The following is a 21,453-nucleotide window of genomic DNA, read 5'->3' as shown; positions in this document are numbered from 1 at the left end:
CGTTCATAAAGCTGAGGTTTACCCCAAAGTCTCTAATTATCCATTCTGTGAATATGAGAGGGGAACAAATAGTGTAATAGATGCTTTGGAGGATAAGAAATATAAAGTTAACTGTTGAGTTGCTCAGTTTTTTAGATTGACAGGGTTTAATAACACAAACAAAAGGAGAGAAATAAAGATTGGTCTTTCAATAAATTGTGTTGATTTTGTCTTTTGAATTGTTTGTCTGAAGTCAAGTAGCTAGAACTGTTACTTATAGTTTTAATGATACAGTCTGGTTATAATGTTTGGAGGAGGCATCACAGGTAAGAGCACCATTTGTTGTGTTCCATCCACAACAAATTGATGTGTGTATTTATTTATCTACTATTTCTTGAATCATTACTGTCAGTCCAAAACAAGAGATTTTGTTTTGGTAACGTTTAAAAAAAAAAAAAAACATTATCTATTTTCCACTACACTATCTTGAATACTTTAGTTTTTACGTCACTACATTTATCTAACAGCTTTAACATTGTAAAGGTGTCACTTCGGACTCTGGGTAATTATGACAGCATGTCCTACTATTTTGAGACTTTGAACAAACCAGACCTTAATCTATTAATGTAGAAAATAGTCAGCACATTAAACCATTATGAAATTAATAATTAGTTAGCTCATTGTTCAAAATGAGCTCCAACTACAACAGTTAAGTCAACTCGTGCATCGGTAATAACAATAAATCAAATGATATCATATAATAGTATAACTTGTGTCTACTTTAAATACTTTAACAACACTTTCCTAATTATACTAGCATACTTTTACTAAAGTAACATTAACATGTTTAAATGCAGGGCTTTTGTAAGAGTGTATTTCGTATAGTGTAGCATGGTCTACTTGACTTATCTAACCGAAGTGATCGTTACGTTACTTTGCAAACCGTCACCCCCCACACACACACACGGTAACGTGATTCACTTCAATTAATGATAACTACGGAGCTTGCTAACAGCAAGGCACAAGGCTACTTCACTCATTTAGCTAGCTAATGTGAGATCCAAATGCTGTCGAGCAAGTAAAATAAAGAGCACAAACTGACTACTTACCCGAGCGGCGAGCCCCGCTGTTCTCCGTCATTTTTCTCCCGGGTTGTTGTGATCACATGACTGACAAAGCCGTGTTCTGATAGGCCAGAAGTCGGTTTGATTGCATTAGGGCTCGATTGCTTATCCTGTCTGAGTAGCCCGGATGATGCTGCATCGCAATTTTGGACATCGAATTTTATACACCGAATTTTTTGACGTCGAAATTTTTCACTTGAATTTTTGGGATCTGAATTTGAACATTCGAATTTTTTTCACTTTAATTTTTACATTTTTATTTCACATAGGTAAATTCGGAGCAAAAACATTCAGATACATGATTTTCAAAGTAATTATTTTCAATGCTATAAATTCGGTGTCTAATAAAATTCAAATACTTCTGTCTCTTGTTTGCTTCCATATTTTACTGCGACAACGTTGACTTGCCTGTGAATACAAAATAAACCATAGTGTTGGTGACAGTGTTGTCATTCTTCTTTGAACAGCAAGACCGCTAACACCCTATTTCAACAATCACACTCCCTGTAATCGACATAATTAATAGATAGTTTAGCTTCTCACGATCATTTGCTGTGGCCCACTGATGTTAACGATCTTCTTCTTTAGTGTTTATTGGCGGTTGGCAAATGTTAACGATCATTCGTAACTGAAAGGCTGCCTGCCAAACGTAAACAACATTCAGCCACGTGACTTGCAAACTCTCGCGAGAGTTTTACACAAGACGGATCCTTTCTAGCCATAACCAGGATGGCTGTTATTTTCCTAATCTGAAAAGCGACCCCAAAGGTAAACTACGCTCTACACTCTCTCAGCATCCACGTAGGAACAATATAGCGTCTGTAACATATTTAGCAGTCTTGATATAAGTTAACTAAACAGAATAATGTGCCTTTCTTAAGATGAGTTTTACTTGCTATAACTTACACGTCGTTTAAAGAGAAGTTGTAATGTTTCGCCACTGACAGACTTCCCTGTAAAACAAAGCAAATTATAATGAAGTTCTGAACGGTGATTACGTGGCTTTAGCTGCGTCATAAAGGGCACATTTCTGCAGTTTTAAGACATTTTAATTAACAATAAAAGTAGAGTACATGATGTGTCTATTTGCTAGTGTTGGGACTGGAGTGTAAGAAGCTAACAGTGTATTGTGCCATACACGTAAAGCTGTTGCGGAAGTTGTTTCGGTTCCAGAATTAGCTTTATTCGACATGTATGTGAACAGATGCCAGGAATTAGACTTTAGGCATTGCTTTTACTCAATTATACACATCACATCTAGGAACCAGGACAACCCCGCTGAACAAATACATGTTCAGAACAGACATGTACATTATGTACAGAAGTATGTGGAAACAAATAGGAGTAGGCTATACAAATTCTCAGAATAAATCACCAATAATACAAATATATCGTCTATACACGACGTTTCTGATTGTTGTAAACTTTGTACTCAATGGATATACAGTACATTTACTGTATGATCATGTATGTTGATGTGTAGATGTATAGGCTACAGGATTTATATAGAAAGTGATGGACGATAAATAATGTTCCATTCAAAATATATATTTTCTTGTAGTGTTGTTTTAGCTTTATGTATTGTATAGCAACACATTCGTTTTAAAGTCATGCAAACAAAGTATATTATAAAATTAGTTTCTCAGTGGTGCCAGTGATGGGAATACATATAATTATATTAGACTTTTTGAGGGTTTTTTTAAGTAGTTAGGAGATTGTGACATATTTGCTGAACACATTGCAATGAAGTTACAAATCCCCTGTGTGTCAGTTTCTTGTTGAAGGCAAAGGTCAGTAAAACAAAGGGGCCTCTCTTCACATTTGTGTGTTTCTTAACAATAGGAAACTGGTCAACCTAAAGCACATTTGGAGAAGTTTGTTAATGACAACAACTATTTAGACACAATAAAGAATGTTGCCATCCTTTGCAATAAACCTGCAATGTGCAATATAAACACTCTGCAATTCTATGGCGCTATAATCACTTTAATGTAGACGTACTTTTTTGTAAATGTGCCAACTTATATTCATTTGAGGTCACAGTACTTCAATGCCATGTATGTCACTGAGTTTACTGAAATAACTGCTACTCATTTCTAGCTATGGTTGTGTACTTATTTGTCTTATGTATGTCATTAATGTCAACATTTAAACATTTCACATTGGGCTTTTGAATCTTTGTTTTAACATTTTATAGACAAAACCTAGTTAACAACACATTTTAAGAATCTACACAAACAAATAATGAAAACAATGGTGGATTACAGCTCTGTCAACATCATTAGCCAATTTACACATGAGGGATAAGTAGAGGAATATGTTTGAATACTTAAGTAATAGCATGTTGATAGAAATATTTCTTACTTGAACATCAGTTATGAACCCCCTCCTCTCCCCCTCCTGTCATCTGTCTGCTGACCTACATTTAGTCGTGTCTCAAAGCCATTGTTTGCTGCGGGCTATTGTTCTTCTAACTTTCTTAAAACAGCTGACATGGCAGTTTCAAATCAAATACAGAAGCCTGAATAGGCACAGAAAGAGGTTATTCTCATTAGAAGTCTACCCTTTTTTCACATTGGTGTTGTTATGTCTGTCGTTTTATTTAATTTTTTTACCTGCACAGCAAGGCTTACAGCAATTTCAACTAATCACTTTTTGTCACACATTGTTTTCCAATTCAAGCCTACCTTTCTGTCATGTCCTCTTCCATGGTCTCCATCACAATTTGCAACAGATTTGCTTGACTTCCTCCTGAATTGCCTTGGCCTATGAAGGATTTTCCAGTTTTGGTATAGCATGACTGCCGGAGAGTCCCTCCATGTTTGATGGCCCAGAGAGCTGTGGTCAAGCTCAGAAAATGTGTGGCCGATCAGTTTGTGTGTGTTCATGCCAAGCGTGTTTTGAATAGCCTGTCCGAGCCTTTCAGAAACTGCTGGTCTGGCTGTCATGTGCAGTGCAAGTGGGGAAGTATGAATTCGGTATGACAGGATGGTGTGAATGTGCTTGTGAAATTGTGTGGGATAGAGGAAGCATTGGCGGGTGACTGAATATACCAGGACTCTCTCATAGCTATATTTTACGTCCCGAGCTTAAAGCACAAAGAACTAGAGCGCTGTCATCTCAAATGACCACTGATCGAAGGAGTCCTATATAGCTTAGCAGCTCGTCTGTAAAAACGTTTGTAGCTACATCTAACAAAATGTAGCCTTACATCTACAGACAGATAGGTGAAGTGGCCGTAGCATTTTGAGGCAGCCTCAGCTTTCTTGGGAATGGAGGTACAGTTTCTTGAGACTGTTCCTGAGTTCCAGTGGTGGGAAAAGTCTTTGTAGCGGTGTCGTATGGCAGAAAGGAGGTCAAGGAAACGCAGCCTGGTTGGGAGGGGACATCTGCATCCTTCACTGTGGGTAAGATGTGTAATGTAGACTTCGGACAGATGTGACTCAGCAGCGGTGATTCATTGTGTTGGTGTGCGTCACTCTCTATGTTTTCAGAAATCAATTTGGAACTGAAGCTCAGTTGAGTCTGAGAAATCTAGTCCATTGTGATTACCTTGGTTGCTGAGTTGTTTCAACAATACTTCAATTGATCCCTCTCACATTGTGTGCATTAGCTCTTTTTAAGAATATATTGTACAATCACAATATTACAGTGAATGAATTACTACCAGGTAATAATACTCTATGCTGTTATATCGTTAAAGAAGCACTATCTAGATATGACAGGAGCTCCTTGAGGTAAAATATTTGTTTCTAAATCCAACAGAAGACACTTTGACGCTCCTTCAATGTTGACTTTTTGAGTTGCAAAGCCTCTATAGAAATGCAAAACGGCGTCAGTTTAGACGTAATTCTCTCCTCCTGCTTACAGCATCATGAGAAAACATTTCATAACATTAACACAACATATTCAAGGTGGTTTTAAATAACATATCCGTATTTATTTATTTCTCCAAGTTATGTTTTTGTGTGCACTGAGGAGTCTCAAACAGGCGTTTGTTTAATCATTTTAAGATTGGCTTTAATCAATGTTTGAAAATGAATTCTTCATATGATAAATGAGAGGTAACATTTTGTTTATGGTATTATTTCCACATATTTCTCTCCATTCTTCCTTCTGCCAACGGTGTCGCAGTTTCTCGTCTCCCGTTGTTGTGCTTAGTGCGTACGCATGGGTTAGAGTTTGCGTGGAGGACCGCATGTTTTCCCATCAAGTTAGTATTTTATAAATCGCAAACATTGCGTAGAAACTGGCGTACGCCATTTTCTGAGCGTATATCCCTTTATAAATGAGGCCCCAGGTCTGTTGAGGCAAAAAGGGTAGATAATGGAAGGAATTGTGTTTTCCCTTTTTTTGATGAGCTAACTTTGAAAATGAGCCAGAATGTAAGTCCTCTTGTCTCGTATTCGTGTACGACGTGTACGTGTGGCTTAATGAGTGATGTGTTCATGTACATTTAATCAGAACTCCAGCTTGTGAAACTTTTCACATATCACTCCAGGTTAAGATAATGACAGCAGTAGTTCCCGTTATCTTAAAGTGACTAACCTGTAGATAAGTGTCTTTGATAGACCTCATCTTCTCTCTGAGCTGTTAAACTTTAACCTATTTGTCACCATCAAGATCCGGTTCTAAAGGTCAATATTGTTTAGCCAAAACATTACAAACACCTCTCGCAATAATTCTTCTGTTGTAGCAACTTGGTGGAAAGGTTTGAAATGACTTCAACTCTTTTTATATGAATTTAAGTAGCTTTTAAACTCTGTTTGATGTCAGGCGATTGTGCCATATTAAGTATTTTAACAGTTACTGTCACCTGCTTTATGTATTGGTTAATTGTCAGACCTTTGGAATGAGAAGTTATAATCCCATGAAAGCAGCTTACTCTAAACAAATGACATTGTTGCTTGCTGACAATGTAAGAAAAAGTGAAGGATGAAACCGCAGATGGCTGAACACACTGAACGAAGACACTTTTTGTTCCTCAACTGTTCTCACTTCCTGTTTTTGTGTGTGTTTCCAGTCCCAAACCATGAATATTGTGGGCCAGTTTGCGGAGACGGTGTTTGTGACGGTGAAGGAGCTGTACCACGGCCTGAACCCCGCCACTCTGACCGGGGGGATCGATGTCATTGTGGTGCGACAGCCTGATGGATCCTTCCAGTGTTCCCCCTTTCACGTCCGCTTCGGCAAACTGGGTGTGCTGCGCTCCAAGGAGAAAATTGTAAGTGTCTTAATTACGTTAACTGCCACTGCCGTCATAGCTCAAAGATTCAAGAATCAAAGGTTTTATTGTCATATGCACATAAGCTACTGTAAAAATGGCAATGAAAATAGTGCAAGAAGTCTATATACATGTAAATAGAATATGATATATAAAGCTCTCTGCTACTGGGAATTCTTTGACATATTGGCATGCATCACTGTGTCTTCAGGTGGACATTGAGATCAACGGAGAATCAGTTAACTTGCACATGAAGTTGGGCGACAACGGAGAAGCTTTTTTTGTGAAGGAAAATGAAAACGAGGAGGTATGATGACGGACATTCGATGACCATGTCTCAAATCTTTGGCAACATTGCATCAGTCTGTTATCTTTGACTCTTTTTTTTTATCCTCATCAGTCCCAAGTCCCAGCCCATCTGTGCACCTCCCCAATTCCCGTTGAGGGCCCTGAGGAGATGGAGGAGACCCCCGAGGGAGCCTCCATCACCGGGTCTGGTGCCCGCAGGAAGAAGCGCCGTCGCAAACGCATCCGGTCTGATACTCACCTGAGAGAAGAGGCCAGCTCCTCATCAGAGGAGAGAGAAAGGGAGAAGGAGTGGGAGAGAGAAAGTGACCCGGCCGGGGGGGAAAGCCCTGCTACAGACGAGCCCCTCACACCATTGCAAATCAGGTCAGTGATTTTTTTTTAAAGAGGAATTTTTTTTTTCATCTTTGCAAAGACGGCATAGTATTTTAGTATTTTGGTGCCTTAAGTTCTGTGTGGAGTACAGCTCCTATAGAAAGCAGCTGATATTTACATACTGTAATGTCAATACGAGCAACTTTTTACAGGGTATCATGTTGCTCAATGTTGACACCTTGAAAGTTGACACAGTAGTGGAAAAATATCTTCTTTCATGTGTGTGTTATAGTAAGTCAGTATATTACTCGCTGTCTGAGGAGCCAAATGAGGATCTGGGGGCCACACAGACAAGAGACACTCATCCACACTCAGATGGAGAGCAGTCACCCTCAGAAAGGTGAGCAAGGAACGGATTCATTCATGTATTTACTTGTTTGCATTGAGCAGCCGCACAGCTGTTGAGTCCAGAGACGTGCACACATAGACTCTAGGTAGTGCTTGAGCACCTGCCCGTTTTGCCCTCAGGACAGCAATGTGCCCTTTTGAAAGTTCGTTTTTTACAGTTTTTTATTTAATTTTTTTACAGTGTACTGTATGTGGCTCATGGTAACATCGATCAATTCTGGATTAAAAGCTTCTAATATATACAACAATGCCCCAAATGCGCGATGTAATTTTGTCAGACATCCCCACACGTGCCCCGCGGCACTCCCGTACGTGCCCTGGCTGCAGCCCCTCCCTTCCCTGCTCTCAAAGTGAACCATAGACTGATGTGAACGCGCAGCGCGCAGAGCAGACAGTCAGTCACTCAGTCAGACAGGCCACGGCGGGTGTGTGGTGCAGCAGCACGCAGCAACACGATTAAAAGTGCCCTAGTGACGACCAAGTAAGTAACCACCAGGTAACAAATACAACGAGTGTATTGTTTAGTCCCCTAAATCAGATGCAAAACTAAACTAAAACTTTACTTATTTTCTTGCATCCATCCATTTAGTCTCGTTGTGCACTTTTGAAAATAGCAGATCTACACGCTCACAATGCGTCATTATGCTAGGGCTGAAGTGATTAAATGTATGTTTTGTAATAATCTTAATCAAAATCTACATAGTAACTAGTAACTAAAGTTTTCAAATAATTGTAGTGGAGTAAAAGTAGAATATTTGCATCTGAGATGTAGTGGAGTAGAAGTAAATGTATTGAAAATGGGAAATACTCAAGTAAAGTAAAAATGCCTCATAAAGTAGGCCTACAATATAAGTAGTAGTAACCTTATAGGTTTACATTAATGCTGCTGTTAAATGTTTCTAGGAGATTAACCCTTAATTATCATGCACAGCAGAGCAGTACATTGATTTAGCTCATTTGCATTTACCACTTGTAGAATAATGCCAAGAAGAGACAGGATAAGAAAAGAAAAGAGAGCTACAGCAGGCAGCCCGGGGAAGCAGCTCTCTGCTCTCCTGGGTAAAGCAGCCTGAGCCTACCAGCAAGGAAGTTGAGGATGCAGATGTGCCTGATGAACCCTTACCCATCATCAATGATGAAGATGAAGAAGAAAGGTCAGAGTCAATACCAGAGTCATGTTAAGGGACACACTGTCTGTCTAGAGCCCTTTCATGCTCAGATTTGAACTGTGATAATAATAGTAGTAATAATAATAATAATAATAATAATAATAATAAATAATAATATAATTGTATTGAGAGGCCCATAATTTATTTTAACCACACTAAGTGATACTAAATCAGACATGAAGCTACTTACCAAATGACAAAAAAACAACAACTATGTGGTAGGGTGTTGAATTTTGGCCATGACAGTTAAAGTCTGGTGAGTCTTAATGTTATCATGCATTGCATTGCCTTACCCAAATAATTGAAATAAACATCATATTCTATATTGTTTGTATTCTAGGCTGCTACAGCAGGCTCAGGGAAGCAGCCCCCTGCTGTCCTGCAATAGTCCATCTAAGATGAGGGAGACAAATCCATAGAAAATATCTCTGAGTCAGACACAGATGAAGCAGAAATGTCAGAGTCCAGAGCAGCACCATGTTCAGAAACAGTGCTCTCTGATGATGACCAAAATGAGGGAGAGATGGAAGGAGTAACCAAAAATCGAAAAGAAACTAACAAAATCCACCATTATCCGGCAAATTTCCGCGCACAATTTCGCGCGCGGGCGAACGCCAGACCGCCACGACGACTCAGAAGGTGCCCTTTTTTTTCTCTTGAGCACCTGCCCCTATAAATGTCTGTGCACGCCACTGGTTGAGTCAGTGTAAGATTACATTACATTACATTGCATTTAGCTGACGCTTTTATTCAGAGCAACTTACAATAATTACATTCGACCAGGAAGACACAACCTTGAAGAAAACAGAATCATATAAGTACATCAGGTTTCATAGAGCCAAACATTTCAAGTGCTACTCAACTGGCTTTAGATAAGCCAGTCCTTTATTAGTATATAAGTGCTCTGTTAGCAGTTCTTTGTTAGTAATTCTATCGCTCGAAGTGCAGTCGAAAGAGATGAGTTTTCAGTCTGCGCCGGAAGATGTGCAGGATGACAGAGATAACGTCATACTGTTTATTCACTTTCAGTAATGGTTTCTTTTTCTCTATTTGTCTTTCTCTTTTACAGCAATGTGTTCTACAGCCGCTCATCATCTCCTAAGAGCGACTCCGAGCTTTTAGTTAAACCCAAGGAGTCGTCTGGGCCTCAGATGCAGTGGAACTGGGGAGGTTTTCCCATGGTATATACACACACACACACACACACACACACACACACATACCATGTATACATCACTTCAGGGGACATTACATTGACTTACATGCATTTCCTGGAGACTTATCCTGACCTTAACCATAACCAACACATGCCTAACCCTTACCCTAAACCTAACCAAGTCTTCACCCTAAAATTAATGATTCCCCTCATGGGGACCTCCATTTTGTCCCCATAAGGGAGGCGAGTCCCCACACGTGACTGTATAAACAGATTTAGGTCCCCACAAGTATAGTAATGCTAGGCCACACACACACACACACACACACATACACATACACATACACATACACATACACACACACACACACACACACACATCTAGATGTTATGCTGTCAATTTGAGATTGTCATGCTGACACACTGTCTCAAATTGCTCTTTTCTGCCCTCCCCCTCACAGCTGTGTCAATCTGAGCGGACACCAGTGGAGTTACAGCACATCTCCCCTTCTGGCAGTTCTCATTTCCGCACCATTGAAAGACAGGACTCGTTTGACATGAGCTGTGAGCCTGTGATCAGCTGCGGCAGGGTGGACAGTGTCACAGTGGTCCGGCCACAGCCCAGGACTCAATCCCTAGACCTTAGTAACCACACTATGCAGACCCCAGCTTTTTCTTTGGAGAATAACTCTCACATGGCCCATTCCACCCCCACCGACTTCTCTGAATCAGCAAAGACTAATGTGGACTCAGCACAGGCGATAGGGGCCACATTAGAGGAAGAGGAGAACAGACACTCACCTTCATGTTTAGATAATCAAACTAATGGCACAGATTCTCCTGCTAGCAAAGAAATCACCATCAGTGTTGAGCACATCAGCACTGATAGTGTGACCAAACCAAACGACACACAAATACAACTCATTAAAGAGAGCGACGACTGCACAGTTACATCAACAAGTCCAAGTAGTACAGAGGTATCAAATCCACCACAGCAGGGTGCTTTATCGGAGCAAAGTGAGCAGGGTTCCACCGGCAGTGCCCCCAACAGCGAGGGGGACAGCGGGATAGACCCCTGCGCTGAGGGGGGGGAGCAGAACGCTGCAGGGACTGAAGGGCCAGCAGGAGGCTCCCTGACAAACATAACCGAGGGATTAGCCGACCCTTCCGAGGCATCATCCAAAGTGGAGGACAAGAAGAAAGGTGACAGATTGTATTAAACTCTCTTATTTATGTTAATACATTATGTTATAGGTGTGTCTAACTTCAGACCTTGTGGTAAAACAATTTCCTTTATGTGAGCTCTCCTCATGGATTGATTTGTCATTTTGTTTCAGGTAAACGTAATCACCATCTCGGACCAACAGGTATTTACTTGGATGATCTGACCAAGTTGGAACCCGAGGTGGCTGCACTCTACTTCCCCAAGAGGTAAACACATAAGACTTCTTCACAAATAGTATTATGGTCAAATTAAGTAACACCGCATTTTAAGCAATCATAAGTATGGGACCTTTATTTAAATTCATCACAGAAACTTCATAGATCTTTTATTATGCAATCAGAAGACATTTATTCAAATGTGCCGATATCAGTAAAATATTAAGTGAATGCAGGATTATTTAAGTAATCATTTATATTAATATTACAAAGCATAATAACCAATACTGAAGTCTATTCAAATGTTCTTACAGTGTCCATATTGTTTTATTTCTATTGAAACAACTCCAATGACTGTTCTGCGCTGTCTATGAAGTGTTGACAAATTGTCTTCTGTTGTCCCTTGCAGTGAGACAGAGGGGGCGTCTCAGCTCGGGGGGGAGCAGGGCTCCTGCTCGGGGAGCCAGTCTCCTCAGTCGGTGGGCAGCGGGGCCATGGACAGCGGGACAGAGTACCTGTCAGACTCCATCTCCTACAACATGGACGTCAGCATGTCCCTCTGCGGACAGGTGGGAGACACCAGCCAAATCACTAAAGGTGAGTCAGAGTGAAGGATGCTGCTGGTCTGCAGTCTGTGCTGGGACAGGAAGTCTAATCTGACACATGTCGATTTTTCCTTTAATTCAGAGAAGTTCATGGAGCACATCGTGACCTACCTGGATTTTGCCAACAATCCAGGAATCATTGAGGATCCAAACCTTGTGATCTGCATCAACTCCAAGTAAGATCTGGAGTTAGATGGTTGTTTACTTATACAATTGGCATTATAAATGTATTTGTTACACTGTATGTATTTTTTAGGAGTCCTTTTTAAACATGTCATGTCAATGATTGGTCCACAGCTACTATAACTGGGCCGTTGCTGCTCCGATGGTCTTGTCAATGACAACGTTCCAGAAAAGCCTACCCAAGGTATTTTAGTGTTTCCACACACTAGAGATATTTTTGTTTTTGTTTTTAGTACTGTTTTTATTTTGTAAACACTCAGACTTAACATACATACAACATAAACCCGCATAGTACACAAATGTGTGCAGAATGGCTACTGCACGTATAACATACATCTCTCCATGGGTGACAGTAACATCACCTTAATACAATCATGTAGCAAGATATCTATGTATATCTCAGCAAACATACACATTCCTTTAATAAAAGCACAGAGAGAAATGTCATCAGCATAATAAATTATAATCATAATGGCCTGAGGTGTGGCCTCATTACAATGAGAAACATCAAATAGGAGGAAAAAGAAATCAAGATATAAAAAACAAAACATTTGAGATATTAATGATGTTAGTAAAACATAATTACAAGTTATTTTGTAATTGATTCACAAGTTTATAGTCCAGGTCAGATAAGATAATTGTTAGCCGGTGAATGTGACTTTAGGAGGTATATAATTATTGCCTTTTTTGTTTGTGTGATTGCGTGCCTTTGTCATTCAGAGTGCGATAGAGCAGCTGGTGAAGGACAAAATGCCCAAAAAGTCTGGACGCTGGTGGTTCTCCTGGAGGAGGAGACAAATGGACGACAGCCAGGTACATTCTCAAGTACTTTCATGCCTTAACACATGTAGTTATGATGGTGAGTGATAGTTTGAAAGTGTCGAACATACAAAAACTAAATGCTGTGATCTCCACTACTTAGCTAGAGTTAGTTTTACGTTCTGTCCACGTAGACCCAAGAATACTGCGGATGGTAGAGATGAAAGTCATTAAAGATTTAGTCCAGACGCTCTGTTTGTCTAAATGACCATTGACACTTGACCTTGTTGTTGTTAGAATATACCTTATATTTTAATTTCCTTTGTTTTTAGCAAAAGGACTCGAAGCAGGAACAAGAGGAGCCACTGGCAACTGTTTCTTCCACAGTAAAGTAAGTCACCTCAACAAGATTTGATCTAACTCATCATGTAGTTCCCCTTTGTGCCACCAGAGTGTATCAAAACTCTCTGAAATGTTTCTTTATTGCCATGTAGGTTTTGTTCAGATAAAAATAATGCGCTGTGATGAGAAAATATAAACATATAACCATAAATGTTGATTTGATGTCTGTTGTTTCTCCAGAGGCACACTGGATGACATCGACAGTGATGAGGCGGCGGGCCTCGGCCGAAAAGCCATGCTTCCTGCCGGCCTATCAACAGAAACCCTTAATGCCACTCAGAGTATCACACAGATCTACCGCAAATCACTGCGTCTGACCTCTGAACAGATAGTAAGAGACACAAATTCATACACCCACATACAATTTTTGTTTACTTTTACTGCTATCTAATTTATGAATAGGATGAACATTTTGTATACTGTACTCCGAACTCACTCGATCCTTTCTCATTACCAGGAGCACCTCAACCTGCGCGAGGGGGCCAACAAGGTGGTGTTCAGTGTGACCACACAGTACCAAGGCACCTGTCGCTGTGAGGCTGCCATCTACCTGTGGAACTGGGACGATCGAGTCATCATTTCAGATATAGATGGCACTATCACCAAGTAAAAACAACTGCCTCTCTATACACACTATGCAGTTTAGATGTCTCAATACACACCGAGCAATAATAGTTCCTGCTCATTATGAAAGATACACAGTAGATCGATGTTTGAACATACGTTTATACCAAATGTATATCAATATAGTAATCTTTACTGATTTTCTCCCGCAGGTCTGATGCTCTGGGTCATATTCTACCTCAGTTTGGAAAGGACTGGACACACAAAGGCATCGCAAAACTCTACCACAAAATACACCAGTATGTGAAATGACTGTTTACTTTTTTTCTCATAAAGTAAAAGCGTCATTGTCTTTAACAGGTTTTTCCTTTTAGTCAATTTCTCTAACTGAACTTTAACACACAGTACTCACTACAACATAACAAGCAGAACAGATCAAATGTGTTCATGCAGAGGATTTAATTCTGATGTCATGCTGTTGGCAGCGGAGTGTCTAATCTGCATTGCCAGATGTTTCCCTGTTTGTTCCTGTTTCATATGGGAATTTAGCTGTTAATTGAATTAGTTTTTATTTTATTAAAGGTTCTTATCTTATGTTGCACAATTCACGATATATTACTTATTTCTGAAGAACGTGCTTAATGCTGTCGGTCAACTCATTTACAAGCAGAAGTGGAACACTTCTTATTTTTATGAGACTAAAATGCTAATATGGTCGCTTCTGTTCTTGCAGAAATGGCTATAAGTTCCTGTACTGTTCAGCGCGGGCCATAGGTATGGCTGCCATCACCAAGGACTACCTTCAGTGGGTCAATGACCAAGGCATAGTCCTTCCTCAGGGCCCCGTGCTGTTGGCCCCCAGCAGTCTCTTCTCAGCACTACACAGGTAACAAATACTACCTCACAGGGACCGTCCTACTAATACACTGTACCGTTAAAAACAGATTTGTATAAAAACAGATAAGACATACTGTATCTGTGAGTTACGTATCACAGCTCTGCACTGTTTGAGAAAAGTGTTTATGTTTGAAAACCAATGTACTGCTGTCCTCTAGTGGCCACTTCTCTACACCAAACAGGTGCTACTCTGCTCAGTCACTACACTGTATAATATGCATTAACGTATGCTAGGAAACAACACTTGAACAGATGTTCATTTTGACTTTAAACTGTCTGTCTCTTACTTTGCAGAGAGGTTATAGAGAAGAAGCCGGAGGTGTTTAAAATTGCCTGTCTGGGTGACATCAGGGACCTGTTCAACCCCCAGAGGCAGCCCTTCTACGCAGCCTTCGGAAACAGGACGAACGTAAGCAGCGCTGCAGAATGTCTCTTACCCATTTGTACCAAATACTGAAAGTTTACATTTCCTTTGTTTGTAAGTCATGTTCTCTGGGCTTGACTTAGTAGAATTCTTAAAATCAGTCAAACTGTTTGGACATTAGAGTATTGTTTTTAAAGAAAAAACATACAATGTTCCCAAATATTAATTATAGAATGATTTTAAAATGTCTGTATCTCAGAGAAACGACAAATAACTAAATCAAGTATGTGGTCTCTATGAACTCATAACAACATGAATATCAAAGCTATGTCCACATACTTATAGTATTATTTACAATTTTTCACTGAATTTAATTTAATTTGAACCCAAAATATCAAAGTTAGACTGTCAGATACTATAGACCAGGGGTGTCAAACTCAATGTCATCTAGGGCCACATAAGCATCATGGTTGCACTCAAAGGGCCAGTTTTATATATATATAAGACTATATAAAAATACATAAATAAATATATAATATATATATATATATATATATATAAAGCAGAAGTCTATGGCAAATAATTGCAAGTCTCTTCAGTGAGAATGTCACAAAATGATTTAAAAAGAAAAGCCAAATTCTGGAAAAAGTCAAAATCAACAAAAATAAATGACATTTTGAACCCTAACCCTGAAGAAAAGTCAAATTTGAGATGCATTGTGGGACATGTAGTTTATGAGCAACATGCTTCTGTAAATCGGCATGTAACCGTATAATAAACATATATTCTTTGCAAGCTCTTGTGGGGAAGTCACAGGGCGGATTTGACCCCCGGGCCTTGAGTTTGACACCCCTGCTATAGACCATCACAACCCATGTGTAGCATTTTTCTCTATCATACTAAATATAGTCTTTGAGCATAAATTGGTAACGCCACCACTTTCAGCAACACATCTTTTATCAGGTTATTTAGGAGCTTAGTTGCCTATTTGAAAGTGTTTTAGAACATGGCACAAAACTGTGTGTACATAAAGAAACCATTCAAGTTAGGACAAAGAACACACACCATTAGTTTGAAATGGTTTTATCTTTATCCTGTAATGTACTCCAGCAGGTAGACATGATGTGTGGGTCTGGGGTTTGCTTTTGTAGATAGAGTAATCACTGGTTAATGATTTATGATCAGGGATTAGTGCTAATACAGCCAAACAATCTTTTTAGTGCACAGGTATACTTCAAAGTCACACTGAAGTTGATGTGTGTGTAACTGTTCTTTTGCTACCTTTCTTTTGTCAGGATGCGTTTGCCTATAAGCAGGTGGGGGTGCCCGACACCAGGTTATTCACCGTCAACCCAAAAGGAGAGCTCATCCAGGAGAGGACTAAAGTCAATAAGTCCTCGTAAGTGTGCAACAGAACACAAACACCCACACAAATACTGATAAGTCACACGTTATCCTGCACTCATTTCCTTTATGATTATTTTACCAGAAAATGAGTCCTAAAACCCAGAAATGAGTATGCGGTTTTTCACTTCAAGTTCCCTTATCTTAAAGTCAATGTATTTAGGTTTTAATGTGTTTTGGTTAGATGCCTGAAATAAGGTCTGTGTTTAACAGCTTAAGACATTTGAACGTTTCGTTAATAAGCACATCTGTAAACTTAAAATAATGTTTACTCAAGAGACGATAGAGGATTGTGTCCATTAAACAACATCCCATTGGCGGTTACATGAAACCATGCGACAGGGGTGTATCAATCAATCAATGTTTATTTATATAGCCCAATATCACAAATGTTACATTTGTCTCAGTGGACTTTACAGTTTGTACAAAATATCAGTATGACAATACGACACCCTCTGTCCTTAGACCCTCACATCGGTGTAGTCTGTTAATTTAGTTTGACTTCTGACAATTGCTTCAAAAATCATAACAAGTTGTGTAATTTTGTAAAGAGTCATCTGAACTTGTTTTCCCCAAAGAGCTTATTTTTTAGCAACGATACAAAATGTCATGAAAAAAATACCATCGAGGGAACCAGTGAGTTTTAATTTTGCGGTTAGCCTACAAAATGAAGTCATACTTGCAAAACCTAATTGCATGAACATTATACACATGCAGCACTCTTTATCAGATGATCGGTCAATGGGAAAGCCACTTATACAACATTTCACTTTAACAGCACATTTTCAAAACGTTTGATCTTAGATGTGCTTATGTCTAATTCCTGGAGTTCTGAGTCAGTTGTGTGTTCTTGTGTTTTGCAGGTACAGCCACCTCAGTGAGTTGGTGGAACATTTCTTCCCCATGCTCTCCATCGGGGGCAGCACGTCGTCCGCTTTGGACTGTCCTGAGTACAGCAGTTGCTCCTATTGGAGAGATCCTCTGCCAGAACTGGACTTGGATGCACTACTGTAGACACACACATATGTTTTAAAGCAACCATTTTAACTCTATATGTTATCTCCTGTTTCCAGCATGTCTGAATATTGCCTTTGACAGAACTGCCAACTGTAGTGCCTGATTATGAGACAGAATAAACAGAAAGAGCATCTGTCTTTCTCAAAGAAGAATTGCCAAATTAAGTTATAATGTCCATGGACTTAACATTTCTAAGTGTCCAAACATAATGCAGTACTTAATCTCAGTGCTCTATCACTGATGATGGCTGTTAACACACAATTAAGCTATTTTTATGTGAAACTCCTACAGTGAAAACAACTGGACACTTGTGCCTTTGGACTTTTTCAGTTTTTTGTTATTGTGTATACCAGTATCCTAGTCATTCCAGAATTTAACACTTGCACATTTCAGCTCTAAACACTTACTGTAAACATGTTTAATATGGTATGAGAACGTTTTTAAATTATTTGTATTTTTGTAAGGGTCTTTTGACAATACTCTGTTGTTGTCAAACACAATAATGTTTTCTAAGGAGAGCTTTTGATGGGAAGTTGGATTTTATTTTCTGTGGTAATTGTGGAATCACAGCCTGCAGGTGAATATGGAGGAGTAGTTTGTGGTGAGGGACGCTAGGATTATGTTTTCCTTAATACCAGAGGATTGCAATAACAAGATGATCTGAGCATTGATCATTGTGAAACTACAACATGAGTTTCTTCTTTTCACAGACTGCACTACCAGTTTTAGAAATGTGTGTACACTAGATGAATGCGAAGGAGGGTCAGACTGAGACTTTTATTCCAGAGAAGTGTAAATGGACCTCGGAGGGGAACAGCGGTGTTTGTAGCCTGGCAAAGTGCCTTCTGTTGGATGACTGTTATATGTATTCATTCTAAATATATTTTATTGTCAAACTGTGTGGAGATGCATTGGAGATCAATATTTTAAACCAAATATATATAAATAAAATGTAAATGCAACACTACCGGTTTCTTGGTCATGATTGAAAATTACATTGAGTATGATTTAATTGTATTCTTTTTTTCAAAAGGGCCCAAGTACATTTCCAATTGCTATCACTGAATAGCTTTTAGTACACTTACTTGCAATAGAAGAAGAAAAAACTAACATAATGCTGAATTCGGAGGACATGTCATTAGATCTAGAGGCAAAGGGTAGGTAAATACAAATACAAATTTGCATGAAGTCAGGCTGACTACACAGCATGGATTACCCCATTGTGTCACAATGTTTCTGAAAGGCGGATTTGAACGCTGATCGGTGCGTCAGTGCGTTTTATGGGTACTTACCTGAACAGGAAGAGTCGATAGAAGACTGCGCTGTGTGAAAAGGTGAGTGTTTTTCTACATTTGTCTTTAATACTGCTTAATTATTTCTTCTTAAATGACGGACAGTCTGTTTTATAAATAACTGGCTTTAAGTGACACTTAATAACGTAGTGCTCACTATTTTTCAAAGAAGTAAAGCCGAATATATTGAAATCAAATCTATACATAGCAGCAGCATAAACATTATGATAAAGTTAGTGTAATTCAAGTGAAGGAGTCTAAACTTGGTATATGGCCGCGTGGGGCAATACTGCTCGCTGGAAATCGAAACTTAAGCAACAGATAAACAACTCACGCGCTGCCAAACAACGCACAAACATTTGAGACTTAGCCTATTTTAGCCTTTGGCTAATGGACACACTTTCCTGCGACTTCGTTAACATTCGTTGAAACTTTGGTCAAGCTTGTCCACAGTTTGGTTTGTTACTAACTTTTAAAAACGTATTTATCTTGCATGCATGGACAGTTTGGTTTCTTACAGTGCTGTGTCTTAATTTGTTGGTTACTTCCCCTGTTTTTCCGGCTACACCTGCAAGAAAGAAGCATGACTATGCATTCATTTAGTATTTTCAGTGCATGTTGGGGCAGTGGGGTTGCATGCTGAATTTTCCAGTAAGTTCTCATTTAGTTAAAAATAAATACTTGTAGTAGAACATTTCCACACATGTTGCTGGATAACACTGAATCCCGTGTTTTTGGAACAGATTTAGTGTTTAGCCATTTAAATATTAATGTTAAGATTTGCTATAAAATATACAATGCAATGCAAAAAGTAAAACTGACAATGTGTTTATATATTTTTTTAGTGAGAGGAACTAATGGTATGTATGCCCTGATATTATATGCTTTTGTTCTTACTTTCCCATCCATGCTATTTACACAGATTTGTTAACTTATAAAACGTTAACAAGCAATGAAGGTTCAATTACATAAAAGTTTTTGGTAAAAACTGTTATTAGGAAGTCTTACCCTAAGTTATCTGTTTTTCCAGGTCCTGCCGTCATGTCTGCGAGTGAACCTGAAGCAAACCTTTCTAAAATGGATCATCCAGGAGCTATAACTTTGGAGCTCACTTGCCCCATGTGCCTGCAGCTCTTCTCTGATCCAGTTTCTCTCCCCTGTGGTCACATCTACTGCTTTGCCTGCCTTCAGACCATGTGGGAAGGCCTTGACCAACACAGCTGCCCTGAGTGCCAGGCAGACTATCAGGGAACCAAAGCCCTTGTGAAAAGCTTGAAAATGTGCAGCATCATGGAGTCCGACAAAGCCACTGCTGGGAAAGTCAACTCCCCTGCAAATCCTCCTGACATCGACCATGCTAAAGAAGAATCAAACACAAAAACAACCAAGGAGAGTTCAGAGTCAAAGGGAAATTATGGCTTTTCTATTGGGTCTGGATCCACAGGCAAAGGCAAGATGGAAATGGATGAACCTAAATTCAAAATGGCATCTCAAGTCACAGAGTTGAGCCTCAAGTTGGAGATGGCAGAAACAGTGCTGGGGAAGGAGAAGGAGCGGGAGTTAGAGGTGAGCACTGCTAATGGTCAGCTGAGAGAGAAAACAAGCAGACTCTTAGAGCAGATAACATATTTATCACAGGGATACAGCGCACAGGTGCATCAGCTGATAGAAGATGAGCTCGCTCCAGGTGAGGCCAGTGTAGGCAGTCGAGTCAGCCAAGCTTCTGAGATGACAAAACAGCTGAGGCAAGCGATGCTCAGAGCAGAGTCCCTTCTGACTGAGGATGACGAGGCTGCATTTAGTGACGAGCTTCAGACTCTACAACCGCACATTGAGGAGTTATTGGCCAAGCCTGTGGGAGAAGAGGAAGACTACATTGAGTCAAAGGTCAACTCTGCACGTGCCTGTCCCAAGCTTGAAGAGATGAATTCTCAGCTAAGGGAAAGATTTGGAGAGATTCAGCGCTCCATTCGAAACACACTTAACCCCTCAGAGGTGACATTTGACCCAGAAACAGCCCACCCCAACTTTGTCCTCTCAGAGGACTTAAAGACAGTGTCTTATAGTGTTGCCAAACAGCCCTACCCATCCTCTCCTCAGAGGTTCACTAACTTCCTCCAGGTCCTCAGCACCCAGAGCTTCTATGAAGGTGAACACTGCTGGGATGTGGAGCTTGAAGGTTCCCCGTGGATCATCGGCGTGTGCTACAGTGCGAAGCTGGCACGCAGCGGGTTGCCCTCTGCTCTGGAAAGCAGCCGGAGCTCCTGGTGTCTGATGTGGTTCAACAACCTGCTGACAGCCTTCGAGCAGGGCCACAATGTGCCTCTGAAGAAGACCACTGTATCACGTAAGCTAGAGATCAGACTGAGTTTCAAGACCCACAGGCTGAGTTTCTACAACATCAGCCCCTCCAGTGGGAAGACTCATGTGTACACATTCAAGGCTAACCTGACTGAACCGGTGCACATAGCCTACAGGATGATGTCAGGGGAACCCAAAGGCCGTGTCACTATTTATTCATAATCATACATTTATTCTTAGTAAATGTGCTCCATAGAAGGAAGAGGAAGTAAATACATTGTTTTGCGACTTCATTTGTATGACTAATACATTTAAACTATTAAGTTATATCTTGAAAGAAAACAAAGACTCTCTGTTCAGGTATTATGATGGTAGCTACTTCCTGATCACCTACTTACTTTGGCCGATCACTTTGGATGCTTTGTGTGATAATATATAACTGATTCCCAAGTATACATAGGCATATAAAATACAAATGTGACTGAATAACTCATTGCCTTGTGCCTAAAACATAATGTGCTCAAAATGGTGTGTCAATAAATGTAATTGTCTTGTCATTATTTTTATTTTTTCCCAACCCGTTATTTTTCTACTATTCAAAGTA

General features: G+C 39.8%; 2 protein-coding genes across 8 annotated transcripts; both read left to right on the top strand.

Annotated features, from left to right (window-relative positions):
- The first annotated feature begins 1,716 nt into the window (after positions 1-1,716).
- On the top strand, positions 1,717-18,223 carry zgc:123305 (uncharacterized protein LOC641489 homolog). 4 transcript variants are annotated; one of them, XM_034197117.1, is made up of 20 exons: positions 1,717-1,871; positions 6,127-6,327; positions 6,539-6,634; positions 6,728-6,999; positions 7,241-7,348; positions 9,595-9,706; positions 10,143-10,884; positions 11,019-11,112; positions 11,471-11,658; positions 11,749-11,842; positions 11,964-12,033; positions 12,570-12,662; positions 12,941-12,999; positions 13,191-13,341; positions 13,468-13,616; positions 13,787-13,873; positions 14,308-14,460; positions 14,766-14,880; positions 16,131-16,234; positions 17,103-18,223. In XM_034197117.1, exons 2-20 carry the CDS (start codon positions 6,136-6,138, stop codon positions 17,251-17,253), a joined length of 3,030 nt encoding a protein of 1,009 aa, XP_034053008.1. In that variant the 5' UTR covers positions 1,717-1,871; positions 6,127-6,135; the 3' UTR covers positions 17,254-18,223. The 4 variants fall into 4 exon arrangements, with proteins under 4 accessions (XP_034053008.1, XP_034053009.1, XP_034053007.1 ...); XM_034197118.1 differs by lacking the exon at positions 1,717-1,871 and adding an exon at positions 1,883-1,904; XM_034197116.1 differs by lacking the exon at positions 1,717-1,871 and adding an exon at positions 4,131-4,510.
- Positions 18,224-18,471: 248 nt separating this feature from the next.
- On the top strand, positions 18,472-21,406 carry trim107 (tripartite motif containing 107). 4 transcript variants are annotated; one of them, XM_034197136.1, is made up of 3 exons: positions 18,495-18,590; positions 19,394-19,408; positions 19,579-21,406. In XM_034197136.1, exon 3 carries the CDS (start codon positions 19,590-19,592, stop codon positions 21,069-21,071), a length of 1,482 nt encoding a protein of 493 aa, XP_034053027.1. In that variant the 5' UTR covers positions 18,495-18,590; positions 19,394-19,408; positions 19,579-19,589; the 3' UTR covers positions 21,072-21,406. The 4 variants fall into 4 exon arrangements, with proteins under 4 accessions (XP_034053026.1, XP_034053027.1, XP_034053025.1 ...); XM_034197134.1 differs by lacking the exon at positions 18,495-18,590 and adding an exon at positions 19,136-19,199; XM_034197135.1 differs by lacking the exon at positions 19,394-19,408 and having other exon boundaries at positions 18,472-18,590.
- Positions 21,407-21,453: the final 47 nt, after the last annotated feature.

Source organism: Gymnodraco acuticeps, unplaced genomic scaffold (assembly GCF_902827175.1).
Source record: "Gymnodraco acuticeps unplaced genomic scaffold, fGymAcu1.1, whole genome shotgun sequence".
Classification (NCBI taxonomy): domain Eukaryota; kingdom Metazoa; phylum Chordata; class Actinopteri; order Perciformes; family Bathydraconidae; genus Gymnodraco; species Gymnodraco acuticeps.
Note: the sequence above shows the minus strand (reverse complement) of the source record. Positions and strands in the feature narration are given on the sequence as shown.